Below are 20,402 nucleotides of genomic sequence, written 5' to 3' on the forward strand. Positions count from 1 at the left end.
AATCTATTGTGTTGACTAGAGAAAATGCACTTCAGCCCTCCTGCACCTGGACTGTGTTCATGGCCAAGTTTTTGGTTTTTTAACTGGCATTAAATTACCTAGAAATTGAATGTGTGGAAAATGACAGAAATTCATTTTGGCTCATGAGAGAAATCATTCTTTTCCTATTTTGATTTTTTAAATACAGCATGAAAGTCTGTACCTTTAAAGACAATTGAACCAGGATGTAGAAAATATGTATTTCTATGTGATAATAGCTATAGCACAGTGAAAGGCTTAGGAAACACAATGATGTGCAGGCTGTAAGTCAGTCACTTTCTAATCACTCAGTCACACATCTCACTTTAATCCAGAAACTCCTATACCAATATATTTTATTTCCAGCCAGGCTTTGGCTAATTTATGACTCTGCCAACAATGCCATTTTAATTAATTTTATTCATCTTATTTCTCTTTCCTCTGCTCCTCACATCTCATCTATTTGCATTGCCTAGATTTTAATTAAAAAACCTCTCCTCTCTAAGGAGCAATCTGAAGTGGCAAAAATAATCACTTAAAATATTACAGTCATTAAAAAATTGGCTGTGGTGGAAGCCATGCATTTTCAATTTTCCTACAAATGATGTTTTAGCTTCCTTTTAAAGTGCACTTTGTATCTGAATTGTCTGCCACCAGCCAGCTTGGCTATCAAAAATGGTCTTCCAGCTGGGTGGGCTGAGTGACAACTCCTTAATGGAGGAAATGGATGGCTCTCTGCTCATGTGGAGGGGAAGCCATACCAGGCAGATTTCATTCCATCTGCCACCAGCTCTCTGCAAGCTGGCATTGCCCAAATGCCCAATATACTCATTCCAAAGAAAAGGGTATCGTCAAAAAAATAAATTGTAACGCTACAGATGCCTGAAAGAATCATGGGGGGCCATTAGACCCTAGGGAGGTAATATTAAGAGGTGCCTCAGTGTTCATCTTTGACGAAAACCTAATTAAACTATGGTGGGGGCGATTGCAAGTCCTTTTACAAGTACAGAGGTGAAGTCATTACCATTTTCAGCAGAGTATAGGCAGCAACCTTAGAAAAATGCTATCCTGAATTGTGGCCAAGGACTTGTTATATTGAGGAATTTGCACTGATGTTTCCTGTTGATGCTTTTCTGAATGGCAAATTCTTGTCACTTAGCTACACTGTGTTCTGCTTTTCAAGTAAAGGAAACCCATTTAACTGCAAAGTAGGAAAGTAGTTTCGTTTGACAAATACAAACAAATAAGGACTATATTTAAGGGATTTTTAAAAATTGGGGCTCTCTAGGGGCACCTGGGTGGCTCAGTCGGTTAAGTGTCCGACTTCGGCTCAGGTCATGATCTTGTGGTCCATGAGTTCGAGCCCCGCTTCGGGCTCTGTGCAGACAGCTCAGAGCCTGGAGCCTGTTTCAGATTCTGTGTCTCCCTCTCTATCTGTCCCTCCCCTGCTCATGCTCTGTCTCTCTCTCTCTGTCTCAAAAATAAATAAACGTTAAAAAAATTAAAAAAAAAATTGGGGATCTCTAGTACTTAGAAGTATAAAGTATATGTCATTGATCAGTGCTAAAATAGTGACACAAAGTAAAAATAATTATAATTAATATCATAATTAATGTACCTTATGAGGGCTAGACATAGAAATGTTTAGAGCCATCTTCAGAACTTATACTTTTATTTTGCCCCAAATACATGCTTAGTTACCTGATACATAGTCACCATAAGTCAGTCAAAAGCTATGACTCAAGAAATAAAATTTTATGATTGTTTGCTCAAAAAAAATCTGATAGATTTTTAGTATACTCAAAGTACTCCTGAATTCCAAAATATTCTTGTTTTTATCATTTCAAGAGCTCATGTATTTCACAAAGTTAGACATTCTACTTTCCTTTGAACTTGTTTAGATTTTTATTGTTATTGCATATAAATGACATGAGTTTGAATAGATGCTGAACAAGAACAGCTGGGTATTAAAATCACTGAAAGCAATTTCCTGAAATTCTTTTCATACTTTCAATGTGCATTTTGCTTGGATCTTAAACATAATATACTGATAATATACAATGCAAGTTCTTCCGTAAGAAAAGTGGCAACAAGTATCTTGCATTATTAAATTTTCCTGTCCTTGGAGAATTTTTGGTAATCTGCCAAAATTTGGAGGACTTTTAAAGTTCTAATTGATGGTTCTATCTGCTCTTAAAGTGAATGAATGTTGCAGTATTTTTACCATATGATATTGTGGGTCATATTCTTTCACATTTTACTAACGGTTTTAAGTTGATCTGAAGAATTTTAATGACTATTCTAATGAGAAACACAATTAAAAATAGATTTAAATATGTTTCCATTTCTCTATCACCTACTGCTAAGAGTATGGAATATAATATCTTATTTTTGGCAAAAATATATATTCAGAAATAAAATAGTGATTATTTTATACCAACAGAAGTTTTAAAAACACACTTCCACATGCAATATTACTTGTGCTTCTAACAACATCTGTAGGGAATAGATATTATTGATACTACTCTATAGCTTGAGAAACTGAGGCCTAGAGGGGTAACGGACTTATGCAAAATGCGTAGCTATTAAGTAGAGTAAATGTATTTGAACACACCTTCTGATTCCCTTCCTCAAACTCCTTGAGGATGGATAGTAACTGAGTTTTCATTCTTTGCCATCTTGATTGTGTTTGGTTTCTAGTATTTTGTTCTTTTCCAACTTTCATCTCCTCAATTCATGTAAGTGCTGAATTAATTGAGGTAGATTTTAGGGGAGGGTTCAAGTAACCCCATAACCAAGGAGGCCATGAATTCCTGTCCAGAAGCAGAGATGCCGTATCAAACAAGCAGAGGTCCAGGGATTCTATCCCAATCCAAATGCATTCAGGCATAAATTCTTAGTTTGGAGAATATCTTGGAAACCAGGCCCATTCTAAGATTTTGAGCCCCTGTGACCAATCCTAAAATAGAAATCACATGAAACTCTAACTTGCCTTGTAACTGATTTAGGAATCCTCAGAATGAGAACCCTAAACTGTCCCTCTGCCTTTCACAGGATTCTTTTTTTTTTCTTGATGTTTATTTCATTTTGAGAGAGAGAGAGAGAGAGAGAGAGAGAGCGCACAAGCAGGGAGGGGCAGGGAGAGAGGGAGATACAGAATCCAAAACAGGCTCCAGGCTCCAAGTTATCAGCACAGAACCTAATGCGGGGATCGAACCCATGAACCGTGAGATCATGACCTGAGCCGAAGTCGGACAATTAACCAACTGAGCCACTCAGGCACACCTCCCCTCCTTTCACAGGATTCTTAAGTACAGGGTCAGTATACAGTCAAATTCTCAGGCCCATCCCTGCCCATTCCTGCTCAGATGGCTCAGGAATGCACCAGTTTCACACAAACTATCCTCTATTTTATAGGCCAAATTACCTTGCTGGTTGGCATTACCCTCACTCCAAACTTTGAACACATTGGGTTCTGCTCACAATGGCAGAGGCAAAAATTGTTTCTTGCTGTCCTCAGCACAGTGGGGAGTCGAGGAGCCATCCGTTGCCCTGTGTGTGTGTGTGTGTGTGTGTGTGTGTGTGTGTGCGCGTGCGCGTGTGTGAGTGTGTGTGTGTGTGTGTGTGTGTGTGTGTGTGTGTGTGTGTTCTGTGCATCTCCAGGCCCTACTGCCCAGAAAATGACAGCCCCATCATGCTAAGAACTAGGGGAGGTTGGGCTGCCTCCTGCTGGGTTGTGGCTGTTTACTTTGCATGTGTCACAACCCTTTTTTTGGTAACGTGTTGCAGCACTAAGACTATGAAGAAGAGAATATTCAAAGATCAGTACTTCTTCTCTACACCCAGAGGACTTTGGGCCTATTTAGGAAGGGAGAAAAGAGCTAACTGTGAATCTTCTCTTAAACCTGACAGACAGGATTAGGAGATTTGCAGTGCAAAGGCTAACACTATTAGAAACCACTGCCCTGTTTGTTTGGATTTAGATTTGGCATTATTATTCTTTTACTACAAGTTGTTAAAAAACAGCTCCTTCCCTATTGAAATAATAAAACTATGCTAAAAACTATACCATTGTATCCTTCATGGAAACTTGCCAAAGACAGATTCTACTAGTTATTATATCCTATCATAGTAGCATGAAAATTGATTAACGTTCAATTAAGGTATTACTATTTTTTTTAAATTGCTTTATTTATTCTTGATGTGATAAATATTACATGTGTTTCATATGCTGGCACTACTGTAATTACAGTGTCAAAAATGTATATTTGGTAGATAATTTTCAATAATTATATAATTACAAATGGTCTATTCAACTACCAAATGTATTTCATAACAGCAAAATAACTAACAAAAAGATCCTTTAAAATTATTTCTATTTTTCTAAAACAACTGATTTTAATTTTTTGAAATAAGTTTAACAATATGCAGTTAAACAATATCTAGTTTTGTCACGACTCTTTTAACCTCAATTTTCCAACTCAGCTAAATTAAAATATATATCAAATACCTTAATAATATAAATTTTTGAAGAGTAGCAAAACAACTATTTGTAACACGGAGTCTTAAAATATTAACAAACAATTCTGAAGCAAATGGAACCAAAATTTAAATAATTAAATTGATAGTTAGCCAGTAATGACCAAAGTTTCATGTTAAGTGATCACTCTTTTTATTGTGTAAATTGTAACGAAATTACTCTGTGTTCATATACAAAGATGTTTCATGTATGGCTTTTCCTTAGACAATGACTAAATGTGTCCTTTGCACTGATACCAGAGTCCTTATATTAATTCCAGATAAACATACATGACAGTTGTTCAGGATTCCAGAATGTGAAGATAATTGTGAAAAACGTTATTTAGAGTTCAGTGGATTTATTAGGAAAGTAATCTTTTTCTAGTTAGCATTTGGGGTCTTTACAGGATAAGAGTAGTAGATTCTTGAGTTTTGCCTTTGACAGTTTCTGTTTACTGTTAAATAAACTGAACCCTAGTTTTGATTGGTTTGTGTGGGTTAAGGATCACATATAATGAGCTCAGTTTAGCATCCATGAATAATGTGTATTCACTGTGGTGGAAGAAGATTCTCAGGCAAGTGATGCATGCTATACATTACAGTATGATCTAAGATGATGACAAGCTCTGTGAGTGAGCCTTATGTGTTAGCGCTGTGAAATGACTTCCCCAAGATCAGATGCTCTGAATCTCTTGAACTTCTGGAAAGCTTCTGGAAGCTTTATTTACTCTTTCAGTACAGTACTCTGATTCTTCCCTCAATTGATTTTATCAGCCATAGCCAGTTTAATTACCATAAAACGTTTCTTTGCATACATTACTCCCCTATTTTAGGACACCACTGCCAACAGAATATGATAGAGATCTCTTAGACCACTACTTGAGATTTTACTCTTAGTCTCCAGTCCAATTCTCCAAATCTTGCCTACTTATCACTTTTGTTGTTCATTCATATGTGTCATTCAACTTGGATCTTTTTCTGTCCTTTAAAGCAAGTTGAGGACCTGTTCATCCATGAAGCCTATGCATTTAGACCAGCCCTGGACAGTGATTCGTACCTTGTCTCATTCATTAGCATTTACCATCTGCTTTCTAGCATTGAGAAATATCTCTGGTATCTCTCAATGAGACTGGGATTTTTTGAGAGTCAAGACTATGTATTATTATACTTCATTATAAACTCCTTTCTCCAATGCCTTCCTTAATACCTTCTACATAGTGAGTTCTCCATAAAAGATTAATTGATTACTTGAAAAGACATAGCCCATATAATTCATTCATTCATTTGTTGAATTATTCAACAAATATTTTTTAATTCCGACTATAAGGCAAGCATTGTATTTACAGCAAGAAACAAAATGGACATTATCCCTGCTCTGTAGAACTTAGAGTCGCTGGACCCAATATTTTCTGTCCAATTACTTTCCTTCGTTTCTTTTTCATTTTCAGAATATATAAAGCCTAAAAGAATGTTTGATCTTTCTTTTATTAGTATTTCTGTAATATGACTTACTACCAAAAAGTAGTTATTAAAAACTTACATTTTTTAAAAACTAAACATTCAGTTTTCTCAGAGTTTGATCTTACCTTTGACTATTCACTTTAAGCTGAAAAACTATAGGGTAAAAAATATCACAAGAAATACTTTGTTTTTAAATTTTTTGTAAACCTTGTGCTCTTTGGGAGAATAACAAAGATTTTGATTTCCCAGCTCCTTATTGTAAGCATCACACACTACTTATGTCTTGTCAGAAACTTTTACTCAAAAGGTAGCTGAGAATATATGATCATATCAGGGATTACTTTGACCTTTTCTGTATTCCCTGTTTTGATTAGCTGGCTTTTCTACTCACATTCCATTTACAGACAAATTGTGAAAGGTGTGAATGGCAAGCCAGAAATATATAGAATATTGAAAAGGTCAGTGTGATTTAGCCCATAAGCACGGTATTGAAAATATATGACAAGTCATTATCACACTTAATTCCCATGACAAGGACTGGGCGAAGATGGGAAATTATGCCAATTAAAATATTCTTGTTTCATACTGAAGACTGGAGTGGCAAAGCTCAAATAGCCTCTTGACTCCTTTTTTGTGATAACTTAATAAGTTAGAAAGAAATTGTAATTGAATTAAATAAGACAAAAAAAGAGGTAACAAGCTCTTCTGATTTGAGAGTCCATCATAGAGGAAATAGTATAATGACTTCTCTAAAAACTCTAATTATACATGAGTAAGACAGATACAGCTACAAAACCAATTCAACAGCCACCCCATGTTCTCTTTTCATCTACAGCATAGCTGTCAGTCAGATGGGAATTCCATTTATTTCCATGGAAATGAAGGCAGTGAGTTCAATTTTGCCACCACCCGGGATGTAGATCTTTCTACAGAAGATATTCAAGAGCAGTGGTCAGAAGAATTTGAGAGCCAGCCTACAGGGTAAGTAATTGCTATCTCCCATGCTGTGCATAGCACTTATATTTATTCCACTGGACATATTTTAAATGCATATTACTCAATAGCAAAAGCATAGTTAAATTAGTGCTGATTATTCTTATCATAGGACAAATGGGTCACACTTGTCCTAAGCATTCTTTATTAAATAATCAACTATTTTTATGTGTATTGAAATTTTATAATTGCAAATACCTTTTAACTTCAGCTGAACGCTTCTATCTCATTTTTCATTTATTCAGCTTTTACTGGGACTAAGTCTTTTTCATTGTGTATAGGATACAAAATCTTTCCACTGCTGTTACATTGAGACTTGCATTTGTCTTCCTGGAGCCGGAGATTTATAGATGCTGCTACCTGATTTTCTGTGGAATGTGGTTTTGGTCTATACAAATAGTTTAGGGAGTAAAATTTATCTTTGAAAGATTTTTAAAAAAGGAATATGGGACTGACGTTGAAGAAGAAGAAAGCTAAAACAATGAGGGAGGTTTGGTGGTGGTATTTTCTGGCCATTCTGAGCTGTGTGCCTTCTTCTGGGTCTTGTGTCCCTAAGATAGTTCCTATTAATTGAGGAGCATATTCCCGGAAGTTAAAGTTGAAAAAAGTTAGTAGGTTAAGAGAATCTAAATTTATAAGGTAGTGTGAGTAGGAAGGAAATTCTAGAAGTGGTTTTTTTTTTTTCAGTAAACACATGTGATCAGGTCCTTATTGTTTAGTGTATATTTTCTAAGACTATGATGGAGATGAATGAAGTTAACATAAAGTATAATTCTATAATGAATATAAAATAGCAATAATTTAACTGTTAACTTTGAGAAACTTTTTCCAGAACACAACATTTGAGGTGGTCGTGTCTCTCTGATTTCAACAAATAAAATCAAAACCGGATGGAACCAAAAGGCAAGAAGTGCCCAAGAGTGCAAGAAGGCCATGGCTCTCTTGGGTTCCGTGCCTCCCATGCATTGCCCGGGAGTGCATTCAGACCCAACAGGATAGAAATCTGGCTAGCAGCCTGAGCTGCCACTGCCCCTGTGACCTTTTGCTGCCACATCAGGGTCTTTCACTATTGAAAGCTAGATTTCTGCTGTGGCTCTTCACTGCCTCAGGGAAGTCCAGCCTGTGGGGCAGGCCAGGTATGCCTCTGAGGGAGATTCACACTTTAAGGGAGCCAATTCCTTCAGAGCCTAGCAGTGATGGTCAGGCCCTTCAGTCCATAAAGCTTCCTGGCACCGTTGAAGTTCCATGTCTAGTGTGACTTCGGTTTCTCCTTGAGGGACCCACACCTACTATTCACCTATTTCATCTACATCTACATTTCATCTCCCCCAGGAGATCCTACACAGGGCTCATTCTAATCCCCTTACAAACGGGTGGGCTTTGATGGGGTCCAGAATTTTGACAATGCAAGCAAGGCTTCTTTACCTGTCTTTTGGAGATAAAGAATCATCACCAGCGTATCAGTTTTCTCTTTCTGATTCCTGATACAAAAGACCAATTCAAAACCCTTTCCTGGTTATGGAGCTTGACTGCCTATAAGAGAATCCCGAATCTTGAAGCACAAGACACTCATTGACCCTCACTCGTCCATCTCTCCAAGCTAATATCATCCATGCAGTAGTGATGAGTCATCCCCTTCATTGGATGTCCCCCACATCCCCTGGGGACTCCAGTGGTTCCCAGTGATACCCAGCCCCATATAAAATTTATTTTTATTTTTTTAAAGTTAATTTATATATTTTGAGAAAGAGAGAGAGAGCATAAGTGGAGGGGGGTGGAATGCAGAAAGAGAGGGAGAGAGAGAATCTCAAGAAAGCTCTGCGCTGTCAGCAGAACCCACTGTGGGGCTCAATTTCACGAACCATGAGATGGTGACCTGAGTCAAAATTGAGAGTTGGACGCTTAACCGACTGAGCCACCCAGGTGCTCCGATAAAATTTATTTCTTTATTATTTTTTTAGTGTTTATTTATTTTTGAGAGAGAGAAAGACAGAGCACCAGAGGGGAAGGAGCAGAGAGAGAGAAGGAGGCACAGAATCGGAAACAGGCTCCAGGCACCGAGCTGTGAGCACAGAGCCTGACAGGGGGCTCAAACTCATGAACTGTGAGGTCATGACCTGAGCATAAGTCAGATGCTCAACTGACTGAGTTCCCCAGGTGCCCCTCAAGATGTTTTTAATTATGACCTTCATACCCATCTATACCCTATCCCACCATCCTCTCTTTCTATTTTTTTTCAGCTTGTTGCATCATCAAAATCATTTATAAGAGAACAAAAGAAAAGCTTTTTTGAATGGATTAATGGTCCATCCAGTAATCACCTAGTAATATAACTGAAGATTTAGTACAAACAGAAAACCATGAATAAGGCTTAGAAAGGAATTGATTTTATATAAGAAGAAACCCAGTATATCTTAGAAAATTACTCTACAAGTGCAGAGACATAGCTAGCAAAAAATTACTCCAATTAACAGAGCAGACATTCTGTTTTCACAGAGTACTGGTGATATAAGAGAATTTGTGGTTAAACCAAATCATTCACCCCCCCCAAAACAAAAAGAACCAAAAGTATTTATGCTTGAAAAAAGAACTAAAGTGGGGCACCTGGTGGCTCAGTCAGTTAAGTGTCCAACTCTTGGTTTCAGCTTGGGTCATGATCCTACAGTTTATGAGTTCAGGCCCCACATCAGTCTCCATCCTGACGGTGTGGACCTGCTTGGGATTCTCTCTATTCCTCTCTCTCTGTCCCTTCCCTGCTATCTCTCTCTGTCTCTCTCAAAAATAAGTAAATAAACTTAAAACAATTTAAAGAAAAAGGAGCTCAAGTCAGTACAGACACAGAAGAACATCAGAACAAATTCCATCCACTCAGTGACTCAGGTGGTTTCAATTATGCTCTTTGGCCACTTCTCAGTATTGTGATATATCAGAGTTTTTGGTCACAGTTAAAAGGCTAATACTTTCAGGCCTTGGCATTGTCAGCAGATCTCTGTTCCAATAACAAAATAATGTGCTTGATAAAAGCACCTGTGCCACCCTAATTGGTATACAATTAATTCATCCAGGTTCTAAAAATAGTACATGATTCTAGCAACTACATCTTAGGATTATTTGCAGCTTTTCCCCTAGGATATCAGGCCACACCCCCCAGATTTCCCTTATTTATGCTCTCATCTGGTGGCCCAGTCATCCCACTTGGCATTATGTTATAAAGGCATAAAAGGATAATGAGAGGATCTAGTGTTTTCTGTGGTTGCAGTGATGATAAAAATGCTGGTTTAGTCCTGTGTATGTGTGTGTGTGTGTGTGTGTCCCCCCGTGTCCCCTCTCTGCATTCACCCACTCCCAAATGGCTTTATTGGTCTAGGAAAGAATGCTGTCATGATAGTTTTTAATCGTAGCTTCAGGAAAGAAATCCTGTCACAAAATCAAATTAATGTGACATATTTTTACCTAGGGTAAGAACTGACAAAGAAAACCAGATTAGGAATTTGGGAGTGAAATCTTGATGTGTTTTGTTTAACCAGCCAGGTTTACTAAATATTTGTCTCATTCTTCAACTCAATCATTATCACCCACACTGACAATTTATCATTACTGGCCCACATGCTAAAATAGACAGAAAACTTAGATAGTAAATTAGAATTGATTGAGCTGTCTAGCTTTGAGGTCACTTGTTTTAAAAACTAAAAAATTAAAGAATAAATAAGTTAATTAAATTGTTAACCCACATATAATATTTGCACATCTATTAACTGTGTTTTTCTTCCATAAGAATTGTGAAAGAGAAAAATGAATATGTGGTCCTCTCTAATAATTTCAAAACACTTCATAAGAAAGAAAAGAAAGCCACCATCATTACGACTATTTTTGGAGTCCACTTTCCCAAATATTCCTGTTTTCCTACCATTTGAGTCCAGCTATTTGATTTCACATCACAAAGAGGCAAGAGCTGTTTGCCTCTCATATCTCAAAGCTGCCCTAAATCCAGTGTTGATAGGTTTATTTTTTTAAATGGGATCTTGAAGGTTTTTTTCTCCTTTTCCTAAAGAAGACACATCTGTTACTTCAGCAAGAGAGAAATTTTAATGAGTATACTGATAATTTATGTGAGTCTTTCTGAACTTTGGCGTCGCTTTACAAACACATCATTTAATTAGCAACTACCATATTTCACCTAGCTGAGACTGCCTTTAGGTGGGAGGGAGCTTTGTAGAAAAACACACTGCTATAATATAGATTTTGTATACTTCTCTTTTATCCCAAATGCAAACATTGTATGTTTTTACTATTGAAATACCTTTTAAAAAACCCTGTTTCATTGTTGTCACTAGAGTATTCATGTTAAAGAGGAACTCCACAAATGTAATGAATATTCAAATACTGAATCATCTATATGAGACATATCTACATGTCTCAAGTCCTTAGAGATTACAGAAAATGAGCAAACATCTATAATGACACTATAAAATAAGAAAATGTGCCTAATTGGGTCAGGAATTATAAAGGATTGTACAAAAAGAGAGAAGAGGAAAAGATCTGATGGAAGGAGGAAACTATAGCCCCAAACGCATGTTGGATAAGACACTAAAAAAGATGTCTCACCAGTGCTCTGGGACACAGATGCTGGACACAGGAATCAGGACAGGGCTCTGAGGCACTGCTGTAGCGACTGCCAAGAAGGTGAGCCCCTCAATACACCTACTTCCAAAGGGAGGCTTTTCTGCTCCCAGGAACAAGCAATGAATGTGGACAGTTGGAATGGAGAGGCAGGGCAATTCAGGTGACTGGAAATCTCAAGGAGAATGGAGGCCTCTCATTGTAGTCCCCCCTAAAGGTCCATCTGCCCCAATCTGTGGCCATTTTTACACCAAAATGAAAAAAAATAATAGCAGATACAAATATAAGCAAATGATCTAAAATGAACAAATCTTAGGAAAATCACCTCCATTTAAAAAAATCATCAAACTGAAGAACTAAGGTTTGAGAAAATAGAAGTAGCAGAATAAACAAATGGAGATTTTATAGGAAGCATAATTAATATCCTCAAAGGGATAGGAGAGCATACTGCATTTGAGGAATTAAAACAGATTTTATGAGGAAATAATAGAGATGTGAGAAATGAAAGTATATGATTGTTAAAACAAATTTAATGGATTTTCTTCTCCACTGAATATCAGCATAGGCATAGCTGAAGAACAAATTAATGAGCTATAAATTTGAGTCTTGAAATTTATCCAAAACTTATGGCCACTGGATATCAGAAAAAAAGATGTAAAATATAGGAGAGAAATTGGCTCTTCTGATGTTAGAAAAACAGGAATTCCTGAAAGAAAGGTCAGAGAGAATAGATGGAATGTAATATTCAAAGATATTATTGAAGTTGCCAAGATTGAAAAAAGAATAAAGAAAAGACATAGTTCCTGTGAATGAAATGTTTAGCAAGATAAATGGGAAAATGGCCAGTCCTAGAGCACCAGGAAGAAACTTCAGAACACTTTGCAGAAACCCAAAAAGCTTCTAAATGAGCTTCATCATACTTTTCTTGGTAGCACTAAGCTCAAGTTTAAAAAAATGAAGAAGTTATCTAGTTCTGAAAAAATTATTCAGAACATAAAATTCTTCTCCAATTATCATACAAGTAATTAGGGAAAAACAAAAATCTTTTCACTGCTATATATATATATATATATATATATATATATATATATATATATCTACCTACCTCATGGTGACCGTGTTTTTTGTAAATAACCAAAAAACCTACAGTAGAAACACAGAAAATAAAGAGAATAATCCTGAAATAACATAACACTGAAAAAAAAACCATCAAACCACAAAAGAAGAGACCAACAGAAGAATAAAGCAACAGAGAAGAACTATAAAAACAACCAGAAAACAAATAACAGAAAGACAATAATAAGTACATACCTATCAATAATTACTTTAAATGCAAATGGACTAAATGCTCCAGTCCAAAGACATACAGTGGCTGAGTGGATAAAAAAAAATAGTAATAAGACGTTTTATATGCTGCCTAAAAGGGACTTTGGATACAGAGACACACACAGACTGAAAGTGAAGGGATAGAAAAAGATATTCTTATGTACTCAATATAGCAGCACCTAAATATATAAAGCAAAATATTAACAGACATAAAGGGAATAATTGGCAGCAATACAATAAAAGTAGGAGACTCTAATACCCCACTTACCTCAATGTCATTCAGACAGAAAATCAATAGAAAGCATTGGCCTTAAACAACACATTAGACCAGATGGACTGAATGATACACATAAAACATTTCATCCAAAAACTGAAGAATACACACTTTTTTCAGGTACACATGGGACATTCACCAGGATGGGTCATATGTTAGTCCACAAAACAAGTTTCAGTAAATTCAAGAAGACTGAAATCATATCAAGCATCTTTTCTAACCATAAAAATATGAAACTTGAAATCAACTACATGAACAAAACAGGAAAAAACATAAACACAGGAAGACTAAGTAGTTACTAAATAACCAATGGGTCAATGAAGGAAAGAGAACATCAAAAAATACTTTGAAACAAATGAAAATGGAAATACAACTTTTCAAAATCTATGTGATACATCAAAAGCAGTTCTAAGAAGGAAGTTCATAGTGATACAGCCTACCTCAAGGAACAAAAATAATTCCAAATAAGTAATCTAACTTTATACCTAAAGAACTAGAGAAGGAAGAAGAAAGCCCAAAATTAGTTAAAAAAAAAGAAAATAATAGAGTAGAAATAAATGAAATAGAGACACACACACCCCAAAAAACATAGAAAAGATCAATGCAACTAAAAGCTAGTTCTTTGAAAAGATAAAACCAATAAACTTCTAGCTAGAATCATCAAGAAAAAGAGAAGACCCAAATAAAATTGGAAATGAGAGAGAAGTTATAACTGACATCACAGAAATCGACTACTATGAACAGTTATATACCAATAATTTGGAAAGCCTAGAAGAAATGGATATTTTCCTAGAAACACAGTCTTCTAAGACTGAATGACAAATAGAAAATCTAAATAGACCAATTATAAGTAATGAAATTGAATTAATAATTTTAAAAAACTCTCAGCAAATAAAAGTCCAGAACCAGACAGCTTCACAGGTAAGTTCTATCAAACATTTAAAGAATAGTACCAATCATTTTTGAATTACTCCAAAATACTGAAGAATAAGGAACACTTCCAAATTCATTTTATAGCCCAGCATTACCCTGATACCAAAACCAGATGGCGAAGACTACACACACACACACACACACACACACACACACACACACACACACAAGATAGTTACAGGCCATTATCCCTAAGGATCATAGATGCAAGAATCCTCAAAAAAAATTAGCAAACCAAATTCAACAACACTAACATGATCATACACCATGATCAAAGTAAGATTAATTCCACAATTGCAAAGATGGTTCAACATCCACAAATCTATCAACATGATACATTACATTAACAAAACCAAGACTAAGAATCATAAATTCATCTTAATAGATGCAGGAAAAACATCTGACAAAATTCAACATTAATTTATAATAAAAACTCTTTTTTTTTTTTTTAACATTTATTTTATTTTTGGGACAGAGAGAGACAGAGCATGAACGGGGGAGGCACAGAGAGAGAGGGAGACACAGAATCAGAAACAGGCTCCAGGCTCCGAGCCATCAGCCCAGAGCCCGACGCGGGGCTCAAACTCACGGACCGTGAGATCGTGACCTGGCTGAAGTCGGACGCTTAACCGACTGCGCCACCCAGGCGCCCCTATAATAAAAACTCTTAAAGTGTGTATAGAGAGAACATACCTCAATATTAAAAATGCCATAAATGACAAACCCACAGCTAAAATCATACTCAAGGTTGAAAAGCTGAAAGCTTTTCTTCTAAGATTGTGAACAAGACAAGTATATCAGCTCTCACCTCTTTTCATGAAACAAAGTATTTGAAATCCTAGCCACACCAATTAGGCAAGGAAAAGAAATAAAAGACATCCAAATTAGAAAGGAAGATGTAAAACTGTTATTGTTTGCTTGTGACATGATAGTTTATAGAGAGAGAACCCTAAAGACTCCACCAAACACTGTTAGAACTAATAAGTTAATTTAGTCAAGTTGCAGGGTATGAAATTAACATTCAGAAATCTGTAGCATTTCTATACACTAATAACAAGCTGTCAGAAAAAGAAATTAAGAAAACAATCCCATTTACAATTTCATCAAAAAGAATAAAATATTTGGGAATAAATTTAACCAAGGAGGTATAAGGCCTACTCTGAAAACTATAAGACATTGATGAAAGAAATTGAAGAAGACACAAACAAATGGAAAGGTATATATCATGTTCATAGATTGGAAGAAAAATCTTACTGAAATATATATATTATCCAATCTACAGATTCAGTGCAATCCTCATCAGAATACCTATGGCATTTTCCACAGAAATAGAATAAAAATCTTAAAATTTTTATTTTAAAAAAGACCCCAAATAAATAAAAGCAACCTTGAGAAAGAAGAACAAAGTTGTAAGTTTTTCAGTCCCTAATTTCAAACTATACTACAAGCTATAGTGATCAAAACAGTATAGTACTGGCATAAAAATAGGTAGATGCATAGATCAATGCAGTAGAATAAAGGGCCTAGAAATAAACCCACAATTATATGGCCAATTAATCTATGACAAAGGAGTAAAAATATGCAATGGAAAAAAGACTGTTCAATTAATGATGTTGAGAAAACTGGACAGCTACATGCAAAAGAATGAAACTGGACCACTTTCTTATACCATGTACAAAAATAAAGTCAAAATGGATTAAAGACTTGAATGTAAGTTTGAAATCATAAAGTTCCTAGAAGAAAACATAAGCACTAAGGTCTTTGACATTGGTCTTAGTAGTATTTTTTGACCAGTCTCCTTTGGCAAGGGCAACAAAGGCTAAAATAAACAGATGGAATTACATCAAACTAAAAGTTCTTGCACAGCAAAGGAAGCCGTCAACAAAACAAAAAGGCCACCTGCTGAATGGTTGAAGATATTTGCAAATTATATATCCAATAAGAGGTTAATATCCAAAATATATAAAGAACCTATGCAATTCAGTATCAAAAAAAACCCAGGCAACTCAATAATTATTAAAGTTGGATATTATATACATGGGATTTTGCTGTTACTTTTCTTTCTACATTTTCATGTAATGTACGTGATAGAGAATAGAGTCAATAATATAGTAACTTTGTATTGAGACATATGGTAACTAGACTAATCATGGGGGTATTTTCATTATACATAAAAATATTAAATCACCATGATCTCTTCCTGAAGCTAATAGGATATTCTATGTCGATTATACTTATATTAAAAAAACAAAAACCTTTTCAGACACAAGGGTTCAGAAAGTTTACTACCCCCCTGAATCCTCTCTGAAAGAACTACTAGAAGATATATTCCTGGAAATTAATCCAAGAGAAATAGGATAGATTCAAGAAAGAGTTTTGATCAAGGAAAAAAAATTAAAGCTTGTAGCTCAGTCTGAATAAGTATTGATTATTCAAAAGTTTTAACAAAAATTTGGAATTAAAGCCCAGATGACCTCAACATGAGGGATACAGTGGGAGGGTGACAAAAAGAGAAGGAGAGTAAGGAAGTAAAATACTGCCAAAGTTCCTAACTTGCTTGGAGTGAGGATACAGATCTGGGATAACTCTTTTTTTTTTCTAAGTTTATGTATTTATTTTGAGAGAGAGATCAAGAGAGAGCATGCAGGGGAGTGGCAGAGGGAGAGGGAGTGAGAGAGAGAATCCCACCAGGCTCCATGCAGTTAGTGCGGAGCCTGATGCAGGCTTGAACCCACACACCGTGAGATTACAACCTGAGCTGAAACCAGGAGTCGGAAGCTTAACCGACTGAGCCAGCTAGGCGTCCCTGGGAAACTCTTAATGTTAATAATAATAATAAAGTTAATAGAAAACTTTACGTGTAAATATGTGTGTTGAAAAATTAGATTAGCCAAATATAGGCCCTAAAACTTCTAAAGCATCAGTGTAACTTAGGACACAGGGAGACTTAGTCTCATACATGCCAGGAAAGTAACAAAGAAAACAAAAAAAGAGTAAAAGAAAACAGAAAGCAATGTGTCAGGAATCAATCTAAACTTATCAGTAACCCAATAAATTTGACTGACTTATATTGATTTATTAAATGATATTTTCAAAGTAAGTTTTTAACAATAAGGTATATATTTGCAATAACACAAGAAATTGAAAATCAAAGTACAGAAATAAATATACCAGGCAAATGCCACGAAAGAAGGAGGAATATTAAAATCAGATATTTGAATCAAATGAAATAAAATTCAAATTTAAGCTTAAAGGGCTAAAAGGGGACATTTTATGCAACAATATATACGGAACACTTGGCACAATGTATCACACATAATAAGCAATCAAAAAAGTTAAAAATTAGTTGTTATTCCACCTATACTTGGTGTTGGGATATGAGGGAAGTGGTGCTCAAAGAAAATTATACTCGAGTTAATGAGATGTAGAAGAAACACAAAGTTGAAGAGGCCAATGAAACCTAAATTAGATTTTCTAAATAAACCAATGAGTGTCATTAAGAAAAAAGACCATATTAGTTTAAATGATAATTGGATATATTTTAAAAGCATGGAACTGCTAAAATGGATCTGAGTAATCTTGTTGCAAGCTGTTAAAAGACATCTATTACATCTTACTTATTCTGGTTTGCCTTTGGCCTGGTCTCTAACATTGCTTTCTGTTTAAGCAAATCGTTTTTATACTTTAAAAATATAAACAGGGGCACTTGGGTAGCTCAGTCAGTTGAGCATCGACCCTTGATTTCAGCTCAGGTCATGATCTCACGGTCCATGGGTTTGAGCCCCATCAGGCTCTGTGCTAATAGCTTGGGATTCTCTCTCTCCCTCTCTCTGCCCTTCCCCTGCTCACTCTCTCTCTCTCTCTCTCTCAAAAATATATAAATAAACATTAAAATTTTTTAAAAATATAAACAGTAAAATTTCAAGTAATTAAAAAGTAAGTGCTATATTGTTCTGGAACTCCTTCATAGAAATTCTAAACCTTTAATTTTCAGGACATTTACACACCATCTTTGCTTTTGGTTTTACCATCCTTGAGTAGGTTAATAGCCCCCCTCCCCCGCCTCTAAACCAGCTGTCTGTGTGAGCATCCAGAATGTAGTGACTGGCTTCCCTTCCAAGATAGCATCTTCTTTATTGAGGTCACAGAGAAAACGAAAATGAAATCGGAATCCTTCCAAATTGATTTAATTTCCGACAGCTTGGTACAACGTTGGCCAGTGATTTCTCTGTGGAAGGTATCAGAGGAGGCTTTTAACACTGAGATGTTTAGATGCTCACTTTTTCGACCTGTCTGTTCTCCACAACCCTTCCTCAGTAGTTCACCTGATAAACACTGGCCACAGGGCACTCCTGAGTATCTAGGAATTTCTGTGAAATAAGAGAACTCTGACACCCCAAGAAGCATGGCTTGGAGTTATCTGTACTCTAAACACATTCATTAGGGAGCATTAGGGAATTGACAACTCCTCAGGCCTATAAAGTATGCTAAGTAGTATAACTATGTATGAATATATTTTGAAATTCAAAAATAAGAAAATGATGGGGCACCTGGGTGGCTCAGTTGGTTGAACATCTGACTCTTGGTTTTGGCTCAGGTCATGGTCTCACAGTTTGTGAGTTTGAGCCCTGTGTTGGTCTTTGTGCTGACAGCGTAGACCCCTCTCTCTCAAAAATAAATAAATAAACTTAAAAAAAATAGAAAAATGACTAAATATAGTTTGTTTTGGTATATACATAATAAAATATTGTGTGGCTTATTTATAATGAGTTAATAATAGCCTGGAAAATGTGTACATTACTAATGTAAGTGAAAAAAGGCAGAGTACAAAACCATGTATGTAATATTACAACTATTTGGAAATATACATCTAAAAATATTAGAAATAAAGATACTAAAATATTAATTGTGCTTGTCTCTAGGATAGTGTGGTTATGGGTGATTTTTTTGGCACTCTTTTTATTTTCCAATTTTTCAGTAATGAGAATACTGGTATCATAATAGAAAACAAATAAAATGTCTTTTTTTAATCTTCAAAAAATATTTCCAACTGTACTTCTCTATGTGGGTGTCTTCTCCCAGGCCACAGATATCACTTTTGTAGAGTCTTCCTCCAATTATTATTTTATTTTGAGAGAAAGTGTGAGTTGCAGAGGGGAAGAGAGAAAGGGAGAGAGAAAGAATACCAAGCAGGCTCCACACTATCAGTGCAGAAGCCAACATGGGGATCAAGCCCATGAACCATGAGATCATGACCTGAGCCAAAGTCGGACACTTAACCGACTGAGCCACCCAGGCACCCTGAGTCTTCCTCTAATTAAAAATTAAAAGCAGAGGTGCCTGGGTGGCTCAGTCAGTTAAGTATCCGACTTCAGCTCAGGTCATGATCTCACAGTTTGTGAGTTCGAGCCCCGCGTTGGGCTCTGTGCTGACAGCTCAGAGCCTGGAGCCTGCTTTGGATTCTGTGTCTCCCTCTCTCTCTCCCCCTCCCCCTCTCATTCTCTGTCTACATCTCTCTCTGTCAAAAATTAATAAACATAAAAAAAATTAAAAGCAACTAGTGGCAAATACTGCACATGATGGAATACCTAGAATTCCAGTATACCAGCAAGACATAGAAGAGATGCTTGGAGGACAAATTTGCTTTCTCATATTTAATTTTGCTGACTTTTTCAATGGTCAGAGAGAGAGAGCAGTCTTTAAACTACTAACCTACTTCCAGTTCCCTCCAACTTCCATTGCTTTTCTACTGCCATTCATACCCTATTAAGATAACTGTTTTATAAAGTTGCTCTGAAGAAGCTGTTTCAAGATATATATTATTTAAAAAAACAGCTTGTCTAAGATTATAGAAAAAATTGAGCACAGACAATGGTTTTCTGAAGTCAGCCATGGCTTAGTCTCTGATAGATGATCTACTATAAAGAAGCTAAAATGCGAAGTATTCTGTGTTTCAGTGGCATTGCTTGCTAAGTGGATCACACCTACAGCTGACTCAAAATGTCTTTCTTAAAATTGAATGTTATCCAGTGGTGGGTGGGGGGAGGAACAAGAAAAGGCAATATAAACTCAATTAAGCAATTTTATATTGGCTACCGTGTTCCAGAGAAATAGTAGCAAAAAAATCTTACATATAAACATTGAACATCAAACCTGTGTATAGACCAACAAGAACAATCTCCATTATGGCCCCTTCAGTGTAAGTTGGTGCTTTTATTAAAAATTGGCTTTAAAATTGTTTAGATTTCTAGGGGCACCT

At 36.0% G+C, this 20,402-nt stretch overlaps 1 protein-coding gene across 1 annotated transcript in view; it reads left to right on the forward strand.

Annotated features, from left to right (window-relative positions):
* RELN (reelin) overlaps nucleotides 1-20,402 on the forward strand; it is a 524,409-nt gene that overhangs the window by 309,920 nt on the left and 194,087 nt on the right. Inside the window, exon 11 of the mRNA XM_042964909.1 lies at nucleotides 6,833-6,978. Coding sequence (XP_042820843.1) covers nucleotides 6,833-6,978 — 146 coding nt within the window. The remainder of the gene's footprint in view (nucleotides 1-6,832; nucleotides 6,979-20,402) is intronic.

The sequence above is a fragment of the Panthera tigris genome, chromosome A2 (genome assembly GCF_018350195.1).
Source record: "Panthera tigris isolate Pti1 chromosome A2, P.tigris_Pti1_mat1.1, whole genome shotgun sequence".
In the NCBI taxonomy this organism is placed as follows: Eukaryota; Metazoa; Chordata; class Mammalia; order Carnivora; family Felidae; genus Panthera; species Panthera tigris.